A 20101-nucleotide genomic window follows, 5' to 3' on the forward strand; every position below is an offset into this window, starting at 1 on the left:
TAGTACTAAACTAAAGCCCACATAAGATTTAATGAGACAGCAAACTTAAAACTAAGTTCTATTGCTCCTTTGAATACATGGACTAGTTTATCATAGTTAGTGTTTATATAATGCTTTTAAAGTTTGAAAAGCTATTTATAAATATTCTCTCATTTTATCCTTACAACAACACTGTGAGGTTGTTAATAATAATAATAATGCTATCCTCATTTTACAGGCGAAGAAACAGAGGCACATAGTGTTTAGGCTAAATTTGAACTTGGGGCTTTTCCTGAATCTAGGACCAGCACTCTCTCCACTTGACCACCTAGCCATGCAACTAAACATAGCCATCTCTTAATTATGCAAATGAACTTCTACTTAGACTGTGTTATATTTTCCCCTCAGCAGCCTGTCTTTCTCATGTGGGCTTTGGATAAATGGACATAAAAATTAATTTCTATTTCTATAAAAGACAATAATACCAGGAAGAGTTGAAGAAAGGTCATTTATAGGCATATAAGCTATCAATGGAAGTTGGGCTAAGAATTAAAATTGGCTGTAAAGACACCACAAAGCTGATAAGTAAAATTGGGCTATGATTTGTTAGAGATGTCTTTTCCGAGTAAGCTTCCCTAAAAAAAACTTTTTCTTGCAATAGTCAGAATGTTATTAAAATGACAGAAACAAATAATGTAATTAAGTAACATTTATTTTACATAGAACAATCTCTGAGGAATACATTTTAAACCATTTAGATACTGATTTTATTGCATTTAAAAAAAAGAAATTGAGAGGCACAATTTAAGTGTTCAAATAAACTAGGGGGAAAAGCCCTACTGATTGCTATCCACATTGCTTCTTTGCCACTTAAATTAAAGGCCTTGAGTAAAAAGTTTTTGACCATGAGGCAGTAGTGCACTTTATTTAGTAGGAATAAATCACATAAAATATATACTTTTATACAGAAAATGTTATTGTATTGTAATCACCTATAAAACCTTTATTTGAATTGCACAAAAGTTCACTTTATAATTGACACCTCCCAGAAGGCAGGATTTAGTACTAAGTTTATTTGTCTAAGTGATTCCTTACAAATAATTAGGTTTTCATTTCTTCATAGATTAAAAAAAAAATCTATGAAGAATTATAGTATGCAAATGAAACATTTAAAAAATCCTCATAGGAAAATAGCTTTTGACATTTTTTCAACTACTTTAAAATGAAACATAGTACTTGAAAATGTTGTGAAACAAGAAGATTTCAAATCAGAAGCCCTACACCAATGTATGATCTGGAAGGGTTTACACTGATTCATATTGTGTAGCATTCTACTGTAATAGCAGATCATCAAAAAGGCACATGGGTACATTCTTCTGAACAGTTTTGGTCTTTGAAAAAATCAAACACATTTCCATGAGCAGCGACTGCAATCATATTTTAAACAAAAATTCTGAACAAATGCATTTCCCAATCCATTTGATGTAGAGTCCATGTTATATCTGGAAGCATTTTATTATACATAGAATTTCTTGTTCAGCAGGAATATAAGAAGGTTTACATTCACTTTAGCCCTATCAAACATTTTCATTACAGCTACTCCATCATACTGCATCTGAAGCAAATCCTGTAATCAGAAGGAACAGAATTAAATTACAACTTTGCTATTATACAAAAAAATGGGTGTATGGATAAACTAAACTCATTTGGCCATTATGATGCTAATAGACTTGACTTATGAAAGAAAGAAATTTTCTTAACCTTATTTCTTTTAAATCAAATATTTTATTAATATTTTAATACTAATAGACATAAGCAACTAAGCTTCCCTGACAATTATCTATATTTAAATTATTTTTAATGGATTTTCATCAAAAATTTTCAGCTGCTCCCATTTAGGAATCTATCAGATTTCCATGCCTGTTTATTAGTATCTTCAAATATTTGTAGTCAGGATATAGTCAGTCAATATATTCTATTTTTATATTCCTGCTTTTTTTTCCTTGCATTCTTTTATTAAGTGCTTTCCTAATTTCTTTATATCTCTCACATTTGTCAAAATTAATGGGATTATGGAATACAATTTACATTTGTGCTACTCAATTTATTTAGCAATTTCCCTAATATTGGACATTTAGATTACTCCAATTTTATGGGGGGAAGGGCGGAGAAGGAAAGCAGGGATCAATTACAAATAAGATTGTTATGAAAATCTTTAAACACATGGATCTTTCTTTTTTCAATTCTGATAGCACATTCAGGATAAACTCCAAATGATGAAATCATTAGGAATTATAACACTTTTTACCTTTTCTATATACAAGCCCAAACTGCCAAACCCCCCCCCCCAAAAAAAAAAAAAAAAACCACCCACAAAAAGCTTCAGGTTCGCTATTCAACCAATTATTTGGTTGTTTGGTTGTGACTGTTTGCCATTATGACATGAGTGTCATTTTCAATTATTTTTTCCAATGATAATGATGTACACTGATGTACAAGATGATGTACAATGATGATGATGTACATGATTTTGAGATGGTATACACATTTCTAGCTTGTTTTTAATATGTAGCTAAATAATCAAGGCTAATAATAAAATAATATTTAAGAGATTGAACTTTTGTTTGACTAGGCCTTTGCCATTAATTTCTTTAAGGAAGCTCATTCTTGAATTACTTTGGACTGACGACAATGTCTCATTGACCATTCTCTTAACTTTTGAAACTTTAGTTCTTCAGAAGGACTTTTAATCATGAACCTACTGCCTTGTCTCTTATAGTCCTCAAAGTTGCTTATAAAAGCTGCAGTTTGTTCTAATGGAGTTGGGGAGAATGATTAACTTCTCAGGCATATACAATTCTAATCCTAAACTACTTAGATATGCTTCTAATTTCAGAATCTTGAAATATATTAATTCTATAAGCAACTAATATATTTTTACATTTAACTCTATAATCACTTCTCAAATGGGCTAGGAAAGCAAAAAAAGAAATCACTTTAGTTACTGTTTTGCTAAACCTGGTATCTGTCTTTCTATATTTATCATTCTTAAAAAGACAAATAGTACATTACAGGAATTCATTTTCTTATATAAGCCTCTAACATTGAAATGTTTGTGTGTGATGATTTTTTCACACACACAAAAATAAAATTTCAACAAGTTAATGAAAGAAGAAAAAAGCCTTCCTAAAAGAAAAATCAGATTAATAAAATACATTCTTTTTTTAAAAATAAAGAAATAAACCATTTTAGTCAGATTAAAGGAAAGAGCAAGGTTTAAACATTCTTTGGTGGTATGATGTTTATTCCCCCCCCCCCCCCACACATATACATTGATTTATGAGATTCTCATTTGGATCTGATAAATTCTTGATTTCTCCTCCTTGATCATTGCCTTATCATAGTGAAGGGGTTTCCACACTCAAGAAAATTATGAGGTGTGCTGTGGAGGGTTACCCAAGATGGAGAATTCTGACAAAAGATGTTTCACTGGAGAAGGAAATGGCAACCTCTCTAGTACCTTTGTCAAGAAAACTTCATGGATAGTATTACAATGACAAAAGATATGGCACCAAAAATTGAATACTTCTGGTTGGAAAATGTCCAACATACTAAAAGCAGAGGACAGCTACAAGTAGCTATGAAAGTAATGAAGAGGCTAGATAAAACTCAAAGGAAGCTCAGCCGCAGATGTGTCTGCTGATGAAAGGAAAGTTTGATGCTGTCAAGATCAATATTGCATTGGAATCTGGAATATAAGGTCTGTGAAGCAAAATAAGCTAGATATGGTCAAACAGAAAGTGGAAAATTAAATATCAACATATTGAATGTCGGTTAATTTAAATGAATGGATGAATGAATTTAATTGATGAGATTATTACATATATTGGTGTGAGCAAGAGATCCTTAGAAGAAATAAGTAGCCTTCATAGTCAATAAAAGGGTGAGAAAAGCAGTATCAGGGTATAATCTCAAAAAAACCAGAATGCTATCTGTTTGAAACCAAGGCAAGCCATTCAGCACCACAATATTACAAGTCTATGCTCCAATCACTGATGCTGAAGAGGCCAAAGTTGGTCAGTTCTAAGAATATCTACAACATCTTCTAGAAATAAAACCAAAAAAAAGAAAAAAAAATCACAGTCATCAAAGGGGATTGGAATGCTAAAATAGGAAATCAAAAGATAATTGGATAAGAAGGAAGTTTGTTCCTAGGACACAAAATGACACCAGGTGGAGACTGATAAGTTTTATCAAGATAACTTGCTGTTCATAGCAAACACTTTTTCAATAAACCAAAAGGTGAGTGTGTATACATAGATATCTCCAGATGGTCAATATCAAAATCAGGTGTGTTATATACTTTTCAGTCAGAGACAGAGAAGCTCAGTTAAAACAAGACATGGCCAAATAATGAGAAGATGGGACTCACTGGAAAAGACCTTGATGTTGAGAAACATTGAAGGCGAAAAAGGAGATGACAGAGGATAAGATGGAGAGACAGTGCTATGGAAACAACGAACAAGAGCTTGGACAGGCTTTGGGAGATGATGGAGGACAGAAGTGCCGGGTGTGCTGTGATCCATGTGTTCACAACAAGTTGGACGTGAATTAATGAATAACAACAAACTCTTGGTTTGGTATATATTTGTTCTGAATGAAGTAAACTTTACTCCTTTAGTCTAAATAATTTGAAGAGAGGAAGAATTTCATTTTTAATTTTAAATCCCCTAGTTCCTAGCACAGTGCCTCAAAGATGCTTAATAAACAATGATTGACTGATTCTTAGTAAAAGTTAACATTGTTTATTTGCCCTCTAAGGTGACTGAGGCATTTAATCCAGGTGCACCTTTCTAGCTAAAGTGAATACAACAGTTTTCTGAGTGACATGCCCTGTTGTGTACTTTAAATAGGGGCTTAGAAAGGGCTAAATAAGTGCTGAGAGAAATTTTCCTTTGATACCTAAGCGATTTTCTCATTTCTATCTTCTTATTTTTGCCTCAAATCAAGAGCAGAAATAGAATCACTCTCTCTCTTTCATACATTATCTACCTCCAGCTAGAGGGGGCTTTGGAAATTATTGGCTATGATCCCATTATTTTACTGCCAAGGACATTCAATATCATATTGCTAGTCAGTTCTAGGACTAAGACTCTTAATTGGTGTTTCCTGACATCTAATTCACGTCTCTTTAATATGCCTTTCTATTCTTCAAATCAACCCCCCCCCCCCTTCTCAGCAACTCACTATCAATACGACTATTCAGTAGAGTTTCCATATGTTTACAATTTGAAAAATGATTTTTTTTTTTATCACTGATGGTTTTTTTTTTTTATATTGATCCATTCATGTTTATATGCAAATACCTGTATTCAATGAACTTCCGGGGTCCAGGTTTAGTAAAATGGGACAATGGGAATAATTAATCCTATCACAAATTGGCAAGGCAAGTTTGGTTTATATTTCAACACTGTGTGATTTTTAAAGGAAATGTCATTAAAGTTACTGTGACCTCACTGAGAGAAAACAAGACTGTCTCCTAGACACATGTTATTCACCTGCAGCTGAATTCAGTATCTAAGAGCATAATCCTTGGAAATCACATGACTATCTATCCTTCATTAAGTCACCACTCCCCCTACCCCCAAGGCACTAACCACAAAGGCTCTACTATACAGGTTTCTTTTTTTTCCCCCCATGTTTGCCAGAATTTTATCCAAGTGTTATTAGTCTAGGTGTGACTATAAACAAATTAAGATTAGGAGGCTTCACAAACGAATTATTATAGGTAAATAAAGCTAAAAATTGTATTAGATAAGGCTAGTACAATGTAATGTACTTAAGCATTAATCTTGAACACTATAATTTTTGTTGTTGCCCAAATTCTTATGTATTTGGTAAAGGCTGGGTGCCAGTCCGACTATATATCCTTGTTACTCAAAACTCTTTAACTCTCCCTTTCCCTCCAAAATCTGATAGTGTTTTGACCAAAGTGACATGATATAGATAATAAGTAGAAAATCTGAGATTTGGACCTCTGTCCCATGATTTCAAATCTATTCTTTCAAGGACACTTAAGCTCCAGCCAGATAAAGAAAATAATGTCTTACCTGAATATCAAGGTGAACCTTTTCCATCTCAACACCTCGGAATTTTGCTCTAACTTCAAAGTGACCCAGTTCTTCAGTGGGTATGATGTCAAACATAACATGCTTAAACCTTGAGAGAAAAGCATTCATAATAAATAATATTACAGATCACAAGCTTTAAATGACATGAGACAACATGAATTCCGTTTGAGTGAATTATAAACACATAGCTACAATATATGAAGGTAGCACTGAGAAAGTTCTAGAGAGAGATAAGTGGATATTTGTCTAATGATAGCCTTTTTTAGATTTGAAGTTTCATGTGCAACCATCTTTTTTTAAAATTATACTATGCTTTAGAAATGCTTGTTTTGTTCCATAAATCAAAATTTATTTATTTATTTATAAATCACTTATTTTATACTCAATTATATATAAATGTATATGTATGTAATATATTTAATTTATTTCTTTCAAAATTCTATCCTCACATAAAATAAATGTAAGGGAGAAGGAAGGAAAAGAGGAATAGCTGGGAAATAAATTGTGGCAACCCTTGCAGAGCAGGTGAGCTTTGAAACAGGATGAAGTAGGGAGGGAAGGGAAAAGTTGGAACAGAAGTGAGTGCAAGGGATAATGTTGTAAAAAATTACCCAGGCATATATTCTGTCAATAAAAAATTATAAAAAAAAAAAAAAAGAAAAAAAAAGGAAATAGATGAAGTACTGACAGGTAGAGGTGAGCAGTATAAATTAAGTATATAGACTGCCACATGGAAAGTCAAAGCAACAGAATGATCACTTCTTCAAGGGGACAGCGAATATATTGATAGAACCCAAGTGAAGGCTCTGTTGAAGGAAGTGAAATCAACCAATAAATACTAATAAGAACTTATAAAGATAACATATATATATAAATATATATAATTATGCAAGTGGCTTTGGGAGATCCAAAGAAGTTTAAGCAAGAGTCCTTGTTTTCAAGAAGCTTCTCATCTAGTTGGAGGGGTAAGACATACAAATGATTTGCTAACCAACCATTCAAAACACAGGATATGAGAAGTGGCAATTGAAAGTCACTGAAAGCAAGAAACACAAGATTTACAAGAGGCACATTTCTAGGAGAAGTGGAATCTGAGCTGAGCCTTGAAGGTTGAGTGGGATTTGGACCAGCAGAGAGAAAGATAAAAAAAGCACTTCTAAATGAGAAATAAAGATGAGAAAGCCCAGGCATGCTAGGTGTTAGATCAGTTTAGCAAGAGTGGATAATTTTACAAAATAACTAGGTAGAGATAAAAAGGCAAAAGAAATTAGGCTGGGTCAGATTGTGAAAGCCACTGAATGCTAAGCTAAAAAATTTTGATTATAGCCTAGTAGGCCACAAGGAGTCATGAACTCATGAAATTTCTCCACAAATGTAGAAGATGCTTTTAACAGGCCTTTATGAAAGTACTTAAGGACTAACTGCCTCCCCTTCAGATGCAAAGGAAAACTCACTGATTGATCTGAAGGTCTTCAATCTCTAGCAGGACCCCCTTATCATGGAGTCGGGATGCTGTGTATCTCACTGGTTTTGCCTTCTTGTATGTACTTGCTTCTTCTTTTCCACGAAATTTAAATGACCTCCTTGTGTTTCTGATAAGAGAGAAAGACGTTTATCATTTTACCTAATAGATTTTACTAATGGCAGGCTAACCTGAAATATATAATAAATCAAATGCATTTATTCCCTGCCTTTGTTACATTCAAAATACATTGAAAAATTTTCAACCCAATAACATTTTTAAAAATTATGAATTTCATCACCAACATGAACATTTTAGTTTATTGAGAACAGCAAAGAATAAACCATGAAATTCTGTCATGCATGCAATATTTTGAAATAATGTTAATACAACAGTCACAAAATTATCTTATTTGCATCCTCATTCTGAACACTTTTGTCTTCTTTTGTGTATTTTAAAATATTTTAATTGGGTCAGCTAGTTGGTATAGGGGATAGAGCACCAGCCCTGAAATCAGGAGGACCTGAATTCAAATCTGACCTCAGACACTGAACATTTTCTGGCTGTGTGACCCTGGGCAAGTCACTCATCCCCAATTGCCCCATCAAAAACAAACAAACAAACAAATAAATAAAATGTAATTGGTGTTCTTTTTTTTCTTTTATATGTTTGGTGTCTCTACCATTACTCACTACAGTCTATAGGAAACAAGGAATGGTACTATGGATAGAATATAGGTTTGACTTGTAATCAGGAAGACCTGCATTCACTAGTTACATGATTCTAGGAAAATCATTTAACATCTGTTTGCTTCAGTTACCTCACTTGTAAAACAGGGATAATAACAGCATCTAGCCCACAAGGTTGTTATGAAAACCAACAAAATAGTAGCTATTATGATTATTAAATACATGTTCATGTGTTTATTATTAATATTAATAAGATATTAATATCAATAAACTTATAATTTATCTATTACCAGAATAATGAAATTTTTGTCAAAAGATTTCTTAACTTATGAATTTTTAAAAATATGATTTATTTGAAGTAGCTTAATAGGCTAGTTAGGTGCATAGTGCCAGACCTGGAGTTAGGAAAATTCATCTTCTTGGACTCAAATCCAACATCAGACACTTACTAATTGTGTGACCCTAAGTAAGTCATTCAATCCTGTTTGCCTCTGTTTTCCTCATCTGTAAAATGAACCTAGAGAAGGAAATGGCAAACCATTCCAGTTTCTTTACCAAGGATACTGACCCCAAAAGGGGTCACAATGAGTCAAACACAATTGAAATGACTGAACAACAACAAAAATAGAGATATGAATGTGCTATTCATGCAATATTATTACACCTAATAGAACTGTATATCTTCATAACAAAAATGTTAAGTACACAATTCTATAGTAATCCTCTACTCAATGAATGTAGAATTCCAATATTCTTATAATCTCTCCATGAATTCATACTCAAATTAATACAAGTGAATAGGAATTTATAAAGTTTATATATCAAACTTTTAAAGCTGATACAGAAAATAACATTTCAAAATACATTTGTGCTTTTTTAGCTCACACTGTAAATGGTGACAGAATGTACGATGATGGTTCATTTTTTAAAATGTTCCATTTAAATAGACTCAACACAAGCATCTCTGGTTCTCATGAATAAAAGAAAAGTTTCAAAGACATGATTTGAACTTACTTTCTTGTTAAGTTGTCTAAACAAGTCTTTATGTAGGTGTCATAATAGTTAATTTGATCTTCAAAAAATGCTGACTTAGAATTAAGTGCATTCAGGGTCTGTTGGAGTTTCACCAATTCAGCTCTCCGATTTTCACGATAGAGTCTTTGATTCCGAATATCCTGAGGATAAATATAAACCCATTAAATAGGATTAATGTAGAAATGCCATTTTGAAATTTGCTTCAAAGTACTGATAATTTGGGATTGAAATAATTTCATAACTAACTTCTCTTACTTAAAGTGTGTGTGTGTGTATGTGTGTGTGTGAGAAATCTGCAAATTTCTAGGAAAAGTCATTATATAAATTTCTCCCCTGCAAAAAAAATTATAAAGTCTTTTTATCTTATATAAGAATAGGAAGTTGTTCTTTACAAGACACTTTCTAAGATTAATTTCAACCAGTGGTAAGAATTATGGAATAATCTCATAAATTGTTTACATCAAAAATTATTTTTTTTAACTTGACTGCTGCAAGGAAGGACTCTTTGGCAGGGGATATGTAATTTTTCCATACTCTTGAACATTCATTACATTTTGGATAGATGCATTTGAACTGCTCGGTGGGGTCCACTGATGACTATTTTATTCATTTGAGGAAATAAGAACAATTTTATATTTTGATCTGACAAAGTTAATTTCTCCTAAGAGATTTCACAGGAAGAAAATCCATATCTCACTGCTGATTACAGGATTTAGATTAGGACAAGTCCTGGAATGTGAAAAAAGCTACTGTCTCAAACCTGAAATGCTATTGTGATTTTTAGAAATCTTCATTTCTTGCAATCTAATGGGCAAAATTAAACCAATCTTCATTCCTTGCAATGGAATGGGCAAGATTTGGATGTATTCTGTTTTAGAAAGAGGTTTATCCTTGCCTAATTCCCCTAGATACAATGATATCAAACTCCTCCAGGTCAAATATTGACTTAGAAAACTACATATTAACATCATCTATGTTGCATAGTATTTTTATTTAGTTAAGCATTTCCCAATTAGTTTAGGGGGGGTTCAGGAATGTTATGGTGGCTTACAGCTGGGCCGAAAGTTTAACACCAATGTGTCTAGACCAATTTTTAAGTCTTCTCACAAAACCTTCTAACACTTAAGGTTGAAGGCATTTTTTCTACCTGAGATTCCTTCATAACAGGATCCAAATAGGGGAAAAGTCTAATACTAATAGCCTTTAAGAAAAAAATTGACTCCCCCCACCCTCCTAAAAAAAACACCTTATCACTTCTCCACAGTAATGAAGACCACAAGTCATCCCTGAAGCTAAAAGGAAGCAAATTTAAAACTAGAAACCCCTAGAGATTTTCAAAGCAAGATAAAGCTAAGCATTAATTTTTTTTCTTTATGTGAAAAAATGAGAATATATTTCTGCTTTCTCAACTAACTCATTTTACCTTCTTGGATACAGGTAAATTTATAAAGGGGGGAATGAAAGGATAAATGGTCTTTCCTAACAATGAATACTTTTTCTTATCTCTGACATGCAGACCACATAGTCACTTCCTATATTGCTTTGTTCTTTAGTCCTACCACAGTTGAAGACTTTTTGTCAGCAAGATTCACAAGAGAATTTGCAGTTCAACTGCAAGAATTGGACAAAGAAATATTCGTAGAAGTTCATGTAACATTAGCATTTTGATGTCACATTTAAAAGTACCTTAAATGTCACGATAACTTTAAAATTCTATAAAGTACTATTGATTTCTTATTTATTACCCAAAACTCACAAGTGCTTTTTAATGGGGGTAGCTGTTAGCTTTTCAATAAATTTGTACAATATTTCTTTTTTTCCTAATTTTGGGGAGGGCATCTGTAGTCTTGCCTATGTCAGATGTTATCAATATCTATATCAAATTGCTACCAATTTTAAACTCCTCTGGAAATCATGGAGTGTGTCTTATACATCTTGGCATCCTACATAATCAATTAGTCCAACAACTTGTATATAGTAGGCGCTCAATCAATTTTTGTTGAATAAATAGAAAAGAATATCATTGCCAAAAACCTTAGCAATCTCATTGATAACTTCTTGGTATTTATTTTCTGATGATACAAGTCCACTCTGTTCTAGTATCCGAAGATTCCTCTGAATTTTCCTCTTCTTTTGTTCTAAGGGTAATTGGCCATCCTCAAGCATGGACTGGTTGTTTTTCATTTCTTCAGGGGTCTTGGAATCCAAAATTGCCCTATTCTCCATCTCTAAGGAATGTGCAAGTTCCTGGAAAGCATAAAGAAAGACTTTAGGGTTTTTTTTTTAATCTTCCTTTTTGTCTTGTATCTATCCCAAAAATGAAATATGAGACAGGGGAAAGAGAAAGACAGACAGACAGACACACAGAAAGAGAGCGACACAGATGGAGAAAAAGAGAGTGAGAGAGCACACAAAAGAGAAAGACACAGAAAAAGATAGCAAAAAAAAAAAAAAAAAGAAACAGAGATAGAGGAAGGGAGATATAAAGAGAAGTCAGAAGGAAAGAAGGGATAAAGGAGAACAAGGAAGAGAGTAAGGGAGGGAGAAAAGAAAGGATCGAAAGGTGAGCAATAGACTTTTAAATTAATAAGGACTATGAAAGAAAAATCCAAAAGGTGCTCCTTTGGACAGAATCCTATCCCCGCCCCCATCCAAACCTAGGAAAAGAAATGTATTCATTTGAAACAGGCATTTACAAAGTAATAAATTTATATCTTTAAATATCTACATATTGCATATAAAATATAGATGCCTATCAAGAAAACCCCTTTTTACAAAGCTCAGTCAGAAAAAGTTTTAAATGGCTACCCCTACTACCAAAGCTAAAACTATTTTTAGCAATGAATATGTTCTTACTCTCAAATACATGGCCTTCCTTTCCAGAAAAGACAAGTTGAAACTGAAGTAAAATTCAAAAAGTGGTGTGAATTTATAGAAAATGTGCTAGATTTAGAATAGGAAGAAATGGGCTCAAGATCTTAGCTCTGCACCCAATTACTTGCATCCTCCTATTACCTCTTTGAATCTCAGTTTCTTCATATATAAAATGAAGAGATTGGAAAAAATGTCTATGATTCCTCTGAGTTTTGAATCTATGGATATTGAGTAAAATATGGTTATGGCGCCCTAGAAAGAAAGTGCTAAAATAAAGGCTGAAACCCAGCACATGTTGGCATTCTGTCAGGGTGATTAGGAGTGGTAGACCAGTCATGAGTGATCTGAGTAGAAGAAGAGATTTCTATACATTCAACCCTGATAGTATCATGGACAAAAGCTGAGAAATCCAGAGTCTGAGATTTCTAAAAATAAAAAACAAACCAAAAAAACTCCCAAAAGATGATGACAAACATTTCCTGTTATTTGCATGAGCAAAGTCTTTAATAAAGCTAAGAACAGCTGTTCTGCCTCCTCAATGAATAGCACCCTTCAATGAATTGTGGATGTTACTGGTGGGTTATATGTAATTAACTGACTGTGGATCATTATTAAGTATACAGTTGACTAGACACCAGGTATAGGAAAAACCATTTGCTAGTTTTGCCAGCAAACATTTAGGTTGAAAGCAACAAAACAGTAAATAAGTTACAAAAATGTACAATAAGAGAAAAAAAAATCTCATAGTAAAATAATGCGGCTATCTGTCCACAATATATTTTGTTTATATGATTTAAGGAATAAACAATTAACTCAGAGTTTTGATTCCCTTACAACAAAAATCTTTGCAAAAATATTACTTTGGTGAGAAGGAAAGAATTAGTGAAGGCTCAATTAAGGAAATAGGGAGCAATTATTTTCCATGTAAGAAAGTAAACATCTTCCATTTAATTTTAGTAATTATTATTGCATTATTGTAATGGACTGAAGCTGGAGTTGATGCACTGAGGTCCCAAGCATGTGAGGCTAAATAGTAATTGGAACATACTCTATTAATATATATGCTTGGAGAAAGAATGGCCCCCGCCCACTCTTTGTGCAAGTCCTGATGTGTTGTATAGGAAATGATGATTTTGGTGGGTAGAGGCAGAGGGGAGAGAGAGAGAGGCGGAAAGAGACTGCTGGCTGGTTCCTGTCGCAGCTGCTCACGTTGCTATCACGATCCCCCTTTATCTCCACAAATAATAAAGATTGAAGATTTTCCCTTAACCTGAATTCCTGATTCTGGCTGATTTTAAAATTATTCTTTATAGCTAAAACAATTTGTGGATATTTTAAACTATAACTTAGAAAAAACTATAAATTTTATCGAAAGCATTTCAAGCTGATGTTTAAAAAATTCCACAAAAAATGGCACTGTATTTCCATTTAAAATAAGTAATATACACTCTGGACTCAATGGGCTTGGAAAAACAGACGAGATTTTGACTTTATAGAATGATTCTTCAGTCATTAAAAATGCAACAGAAGGAAAAATTTGCTTCATCTGGGATTCTGCCAAAGAGAAAATATTAACCAGTGTGTAATCAAATCCATAGCTCAGCCAATGCTCAAAATGATGATTCTAAGGCATTTCAAATATGTTTAGTATAATTCTAATGCTTTGATTCCATGATTGTGTTAAAATTATTCAAAAAGTACTAGTTGCTTTATGGTATGTATGTTAGCCTTCAGTTGATTCAGAACTGAAAAGAACCTTATTGTTAAGTTGATCAAAGTATGACTATGGATATAACTCCCTCAGTTTCTTCATCTGTAAAATGAGGATAATCATGATCCCCAGCTCTGAAGATTGCTGCAAATCTCAAATTAGATCTGCAAATGTAAAGTACCTTGCAAACTTTAAAACAACAACTAAATGCTAGTTGCTATTATTATGAATATTGTTATTATCATTGTCACCACCACCATACTAGATAAGAGCATAAGATAGTGCAATCTCCAAAAAACTTTCCAAGCATTACTGTAACTTCTCAGGTATTTTATCGACTACTACTATCCACACATCCAAAAACAAAGTACCTGTTCTGGAGTTGCTGGAGTCTGTAGGATTTCTGCCAGTGAGGTACCTTTTTGTATTCGGATTACATCAAGGACCAGCTTTTTGGTTCTTTGTAAAATGAGAGACAAAATAAAAGTTAGACTCAGAGAAAAAAATACAGATTCAATGCTGTTTTAAGGCTCCTTAAAGTTTGAGAAAGCTTGCCAGTCCAAGGCCATTTTAAAAAATGCTTTTTCTTCCTTTTTTATTTTGATTTCTTTTTCTGTGGATGGGCATAAGAAATAAGTTCAGTTATACGTACATATATCTGTTATGTGTACAGAAATAAGAGGAGCATAGCTTTTTAAATATCATAAAAAAGAAACTCAATCTCTACTTTTAGGACCAAGATTAACTATAGGCATAAAACACATACCCACACACACACACACATATGATTGAGTATGTATGTGTCTTTTCCCACAGGGTATAGCAGCTTTCAGTTTATAGGATTCAGAATTGGGGAAAAAACCTTAATGGACAGATGACCAAAGTGTGACCCTGAGTAAATACATATACATTTATGTATGTATATGTTTATACATATAAGCACATGTATTTGTATATTTTTTTCCTTTTTTTATTTTACTAAAGCTTTTTATTTTCAAAACATATGCATGGGTTATTTTTCAGCATTGACCTTTGCAAAGCCTTCTGCTCCAAATTATCCCCTCCTTCCCCTCACTACCTCTCCCTTAAATGGCAGGTAGTCCATGTATTTGTATATTTTTGCATTGTATCAACATTACATGTCCATTTATATCTATCTATCGTTATATAATGTGTATATGTTACTCAATTGTTCCAATTGTGTGACTCTTTGTGATGCCATCTGGGGGGTTTTCTTAGCAAAGATACTAAAGTGGTTTGCCTTTTCTTTCTCCAGCTCATTTTACAGATGAAGAAACTGAATTAAGTGACTTGGTGAGGATCATACAGTTCATAAGTGTCTGAGGCCAGTTTTGAACTCAGGAAGATGAGTCTTCTTGACTCCAGACCCAGCACTTTGACCGTACCACCTAGTGCTGTGATCTAGACTCTTTATAATGGAAAAAATCACACATTTAGGATTCAGACTTGCAGGCTGAGCAGGTATTGGAATTGTTTGTAGCATGGAAGCTTCAGTGAGAGGGTATATGTGGTAGTGGGAGTAAGACCAGTCAAAAAACCAATGTACCTTCAAGCTAAACAAGACCTTGGGAGTTTGTAACCAAGTCAAATCAACAATCATTCATTTAATATCCACTATATGCCAATATTTTTTCAGCTTTTAAGAAAAGAAAATTAGAGGCAATGTATTGATGTATGACTGGCTTCCTAACTCTAGTCAGTATTCAAATTAAGGTTACCAAAGATTTGCTAAGGAGTTTAGAGAAATGGTTTCAAAACTTTTGTTCACACAACCCTATTAGTAAAAGAAAATTTTTTTTAGCATTCATTTAATATTATTATACATACATACATAATAATACATTATATATGTATATATAAAATATGTATATACAAATAAAATTTTATATATAGCATAAGTTAATTTATAAATTATATTATGTACTGCTATGCAAATATAGTGTTCAATATAAAAAGCACATGAGAAATTTTAAAAAGATGACATAAAAACAGTAGTTAGATATATTTTTAATTTTATAAATAGTACAAAAACTTTTTTCTTACTAAAAATTAATATTTTTGTTAAGAACAATACAATGAAATATACCCAGTTCATTTTTTTTTAATCCCAAGGTATGCCCTGGATTGGGCATATTTGTCAGTCGTTAATTATTAGTTGATTTGATGAATTAACAATTAATTTGACCAATAGATCCAGGCAGAGAGATTTCTTAAAAAAAATTTTTTTTTTAATTCACACTTAGCAAGGATAAGTACACTGGGTTGGGAAAGGGGCAGACAGAAATTTCCCAATGGCACCTACCCATCTGTTGATGTGGGTACCCATATCACTGATAGATAACTATACTTCTAGGTCAATCTACGGTACAAAAGTGGGGAAATAGGGTATAGTGGGTAAGGATCAAGTAAGGAATATTAGGCTATAGTGGTAGGAAAAGTAGGTGTGGTTAGCCTAGAGATGAACCTTATTATGATTAGCTATTGCAAGGTATGGAGGTTATGGCCTGTCTTCCTACCCTATGGTTGATCACAACATAGCCCTTTTGTTGCGGTGCCCCAGCCTCCTCTTGAGATCACTAGAGATCACCTTTTCAAAGGGTTGTGCTAAGTAAACAGAGAGAGCTATCAGCAGGCAGCACAACTGATACTTTATAGTTTGTTACTTCATATTTTTCTCCAAAATCTAAAAAAAATATTTTTTTACTAGTAGGGTTGTGTGAACAAAATTGATTTTATCAATGTAAAGAACTTTCGGTGTGAAAATTCCTCCATCAAGAAAGAAAGGCAACTCATCTGTAACTCATCTGTACTTGCCCTGGTTACTTAAAAGTAAAATGACTTGTCCAGGATCACACAGCTACATATCAGAAGCAGATCTCTAAATGAGGTCTTTCTAATTCTATAGCTGATTTGCTATACATGTATATGTATAAAGAAAGGGGAATCTTCTGAGGCAGGAGAAAAACTCACAATTTGACATCAGAGAAAATATGATCAAATCTTAGTTGTGAAGTTATGATCTGTGTAATCTTTTTTTTTTTTTTTTCCCTGAGGCAATTGGGGTTAAGTGACTTTCCCAGGATCACACAGCTAGGAAGTGTTGAGTGTCTGAGACTAGATTTGAACTCAGATCCTCCTAACTTCAGGGCTGGTACTCTATCCACTGAGCCACCCAACTACCCCGGACAAATCTTAATGTGGAATATGGATCCCACATTGATGTGGGGGGAAAAGGGGACATTCATGGACTGTTGGTAGAATTGTGAAATAATCCAACTTTTCTGAAGAACAGTTTGAAAATATGCCTGAAAGGTTATAAGATTGTAAATACTCTTTGACTCATTGTTAGGTCTATATTCCAAAGAGATCAAAGAAAAGGGAAAAGGACCCACATGGACAAAAATATTTATAACAGTTCTTTTTGTGGTGACAAAGATTTGGAAATTAAGTGGATGCCCATCAACTGCAGAATGGATGAACAACTTGTGGTATATGATTATGATTGAATATTATTGTATAAGAAATGATGAGCAGGATGTTTTCAGAAAAACCTAGAAGATTTATATTAACTGATGCAAAGTGAAGTCAGCAGAATCTGGAGAACACTGTACACAATAACTATAATGATGATCCACTGTGAAAGACTAAGCCATTTAGATCAAGACAACTCCAAAGGACCCACGATGTTTTAAAAATGTTCTGTATCTTTAGAGAGAGAACTGATGAACTCAGAAAAGCATACTTTTTTCATTTTATTTTTTCTTCCTTTCCCCTATCCCAACATGGCTGACCTAGAAATAGATTTTTCATGACTTCACATGTATAACTGATATCATATTACTTGGTTCTTCATTTTATTGGGAAAGGACAGAAGAGAGGGAAAGGATTTGGAACTCAAAATTTAAAGCAATAAATGATAATAACAATAACAACAAAAAAGCGTTACCCCTTTCAATATAAACAGGAGAAAAAAAGAAAAAGAAAAACAAGCTAGTCAGCTGGCTAAGAGCCAGGAGAGTTCCTCTAGCAGTCCTTCTTCCCAGATCCTGCGAAATTATCTCATAGGCTTGCCTGATGCGTTCTGCACACTGTCAGTTGGTAATCCCTACTTAATCAGAGATTAGATGCATTGGTCAAAGAAAGGAAGAACTGTTAACATAAAGGACAAGCAAGTACTGATTGTCATCAGTACATTCCATGTATAGGGCTCACTTTAAACCATATGGAAACATAATTATTGAAAATGGATTCACTAACTATGAAAAAAGTTTCCTAAATAGAAATTTCTTTTTGATTCCTTAATCTAAAAATGGATTTAATCTTATGTCTATGCTTTTATAGTTTCTCCCTGTTGTTTTAATTCTTCAAATGTATTCACATAGACACACATGCAATTTTATCACTATATAATGAATTTCTTTACAAATGATAGCAGGAGTGCCCAATACATAAAAACAAATATAAAATCTAATTTTTTTTAGATTTTAAAATAGAATGTCCATTTATCATAAAGGTTTATCATACTTAGAAGAACAGAGGTAATTACATATATCAGAGGCTCAACATATAAGAAAATCAACCACTTTTATTTCTGAGAACTGTGAGAAAGCATATGAGATTAAATTAGATTTTTTAAAATTTCAGATTATAAATCAAGTCAGTACCGAGAAAGATGAAAAATTTAGTGCCTTTCCCCACCCAGAAGAGAAGAACCTCATCTGGTTCCAAGATCCTGAAATACAGAAGAGACTGGGAAAATGTCTGGAAATGTTTAGTACATAATCCACTAAGAGACAAATGTAGACAACAATCTAATTACAACCATGTGGGAGGCTGCCTGGATATCTGTGGAAACTGCTTTTTGGACAGCCATTTAGGATGCTTCTTCACTATCCTGTTTGTACCTTAAAGTTAAGGAGTTGTTTTCGATTATGATTTTTCCCAGCAGAGAAAAAGAAAGGCAGTTCCAATTTAACAAACATTTATTAAACTTCTGTGCTCAGATTACTATACTAGACATAGTCTCTATTTTCTAGTAAAAGAAACCAATTAATTATGTACTTCAAAGGATCCATAATATCATCATTATAGACAAATGGTATAGAGATCTTGAGAATGATGGTAGTCATGGCCAGAAAAAGGCTTGACATTAATAGTTATTTTAAGAGATTTGAGGATTTGAATTCAGATCTAGGTTCCAAGTCTAGCAAATTAGCCATTACACCATTGTTTTTATAATCCATCCATATCTTTTTATCTTGTACCATTCTGATCTATTTTATCCACCCCAATAAATTCTCTATGGGGACTCATCCAGTGTGCTAAAGGCCTCTTCCAGAGACTTTAACATTGCTTTGGATGTCAATGGAACATGTAGGTTGTCCTTTGACTATTTCTCTACCCCTTGCTGCAAGACTGAACCATTTCCTTTTTTAATCTTACACCTTCCCAATGATCTACTTCACCTGCATTTCTTAAAAAAAATTTTAAAATTAATTTATTTTAGTTGTGTCCAACTCTTTGTGACAGCTCCCTTTTAAAAAAAAAATTATTTTTCCCAGTTGCATGTAAAACAACTTTTTATGTTATGTACATTAATTTTTTTTACATATTTCCATATGAATCATATTTTGGAAGAGAAAAATCAGAATAAAAGGGAAAAACCATGAGAAAGAAACAGAAGGAAAAAAGATGAAAATAGCATGTATTGAACTACATTTAGTCTCCAGTTCTCCCCCTGCATGTGGATGGCATTTTGCATCCAAAGTTTACTGGGATTAAGTTGGATTACTGAACTGCTGAAAAGAACCAAGTCTTTTGTAGTTGATCGCTGCACAATCCTGCTGTTGTTGCTTGCATCAGTCAACATCAGTTCATGTAAATTTTTCCAGGCCTTTCTGAAATCAGCCTGTTCATGATTTTTTTAATAGAACAATATTACATTAGATTCATATACCATAATTTTTATACACATTTTCCAATAGATGGGCATCTAATGATTTTCCAAATCTTTGTCACCACAAAAAGAGCTACTATGCACATTTTGTATTTATGAGTTCTTTTTTTCTTTTATAATTTCTTTGGGATACAGACCCAATAATGGCACTGCTGGGTCAAAGGATATGTACAGTTTTATAGCTTTTTGGGCATAGTTCCAAATTGCTCTCCAGAATTCGCCATCATTTCTCAATACATTTCT

The 20101-nt window shown here is 33.2% G+C and overlaps 1 protein-coding gene across 3 annotated transcripts in view; it reads right to left on the minus strand.

Moving 5' to 3' along the window:
* Positions 1 to 673: 673 nt before the first annotated feature.
* IQGAP2 (IQ motif containing GTPase activating protein 2) overlaps positions 674 to 20101 on the minus strand; it is a 310948-nt gene continuing 291520 nt past the window's right edge. For 2 of the 3 annotated variants that reach the window (XM_031966282.1, XM_031966273.1), the window contains 6 exons: positions 14253 to 14340; positions 11331 to 11543; positions 9276 to 9436; positions 7565 to 7702; positions 6090 to 6198; positions 674 to 1606 (listed from right to left, as the gene is read on the minus strand). In XM_031966282.1, the coding sequence (XP_031822142.1) occupies positions 1496 to 1606; positions 6090 to 6198; positions 7565 to 7702; positions 9276 to 9436; positions 11331 to 11543; positions 14253 to 14340 (820 nt within the window). In that variant the 3' untranslated portion in view covers positions 674 to 1495. Of the gene's footprint in view, positions 1607 to 6089; positions 6199 to 7564; positions 7703 to 9271; positions 9437 to 11330; positions 11544 to 14252; positions 14341 to 20101 lie in introns of those variants that run through there. The other variant, XM_031966291.1, reaches the window with a different exon arrangement.

This window comes from Sarcophilus harrisii, chromosome 1 (genome assembly GCF_902635505.1).
Source record: "Sarcophilus harrisii chromosome 1, mSarHar1.11, whole genome shotgun sequence".
NCBI classification, from domain to species: domain Eukaryota; kingdom Metazoa; phylum Chordata; class Mammalia; order Dasyuromorphia; family Dasyuridae; genus Sarcophilus; species Sarcophilus harrisii.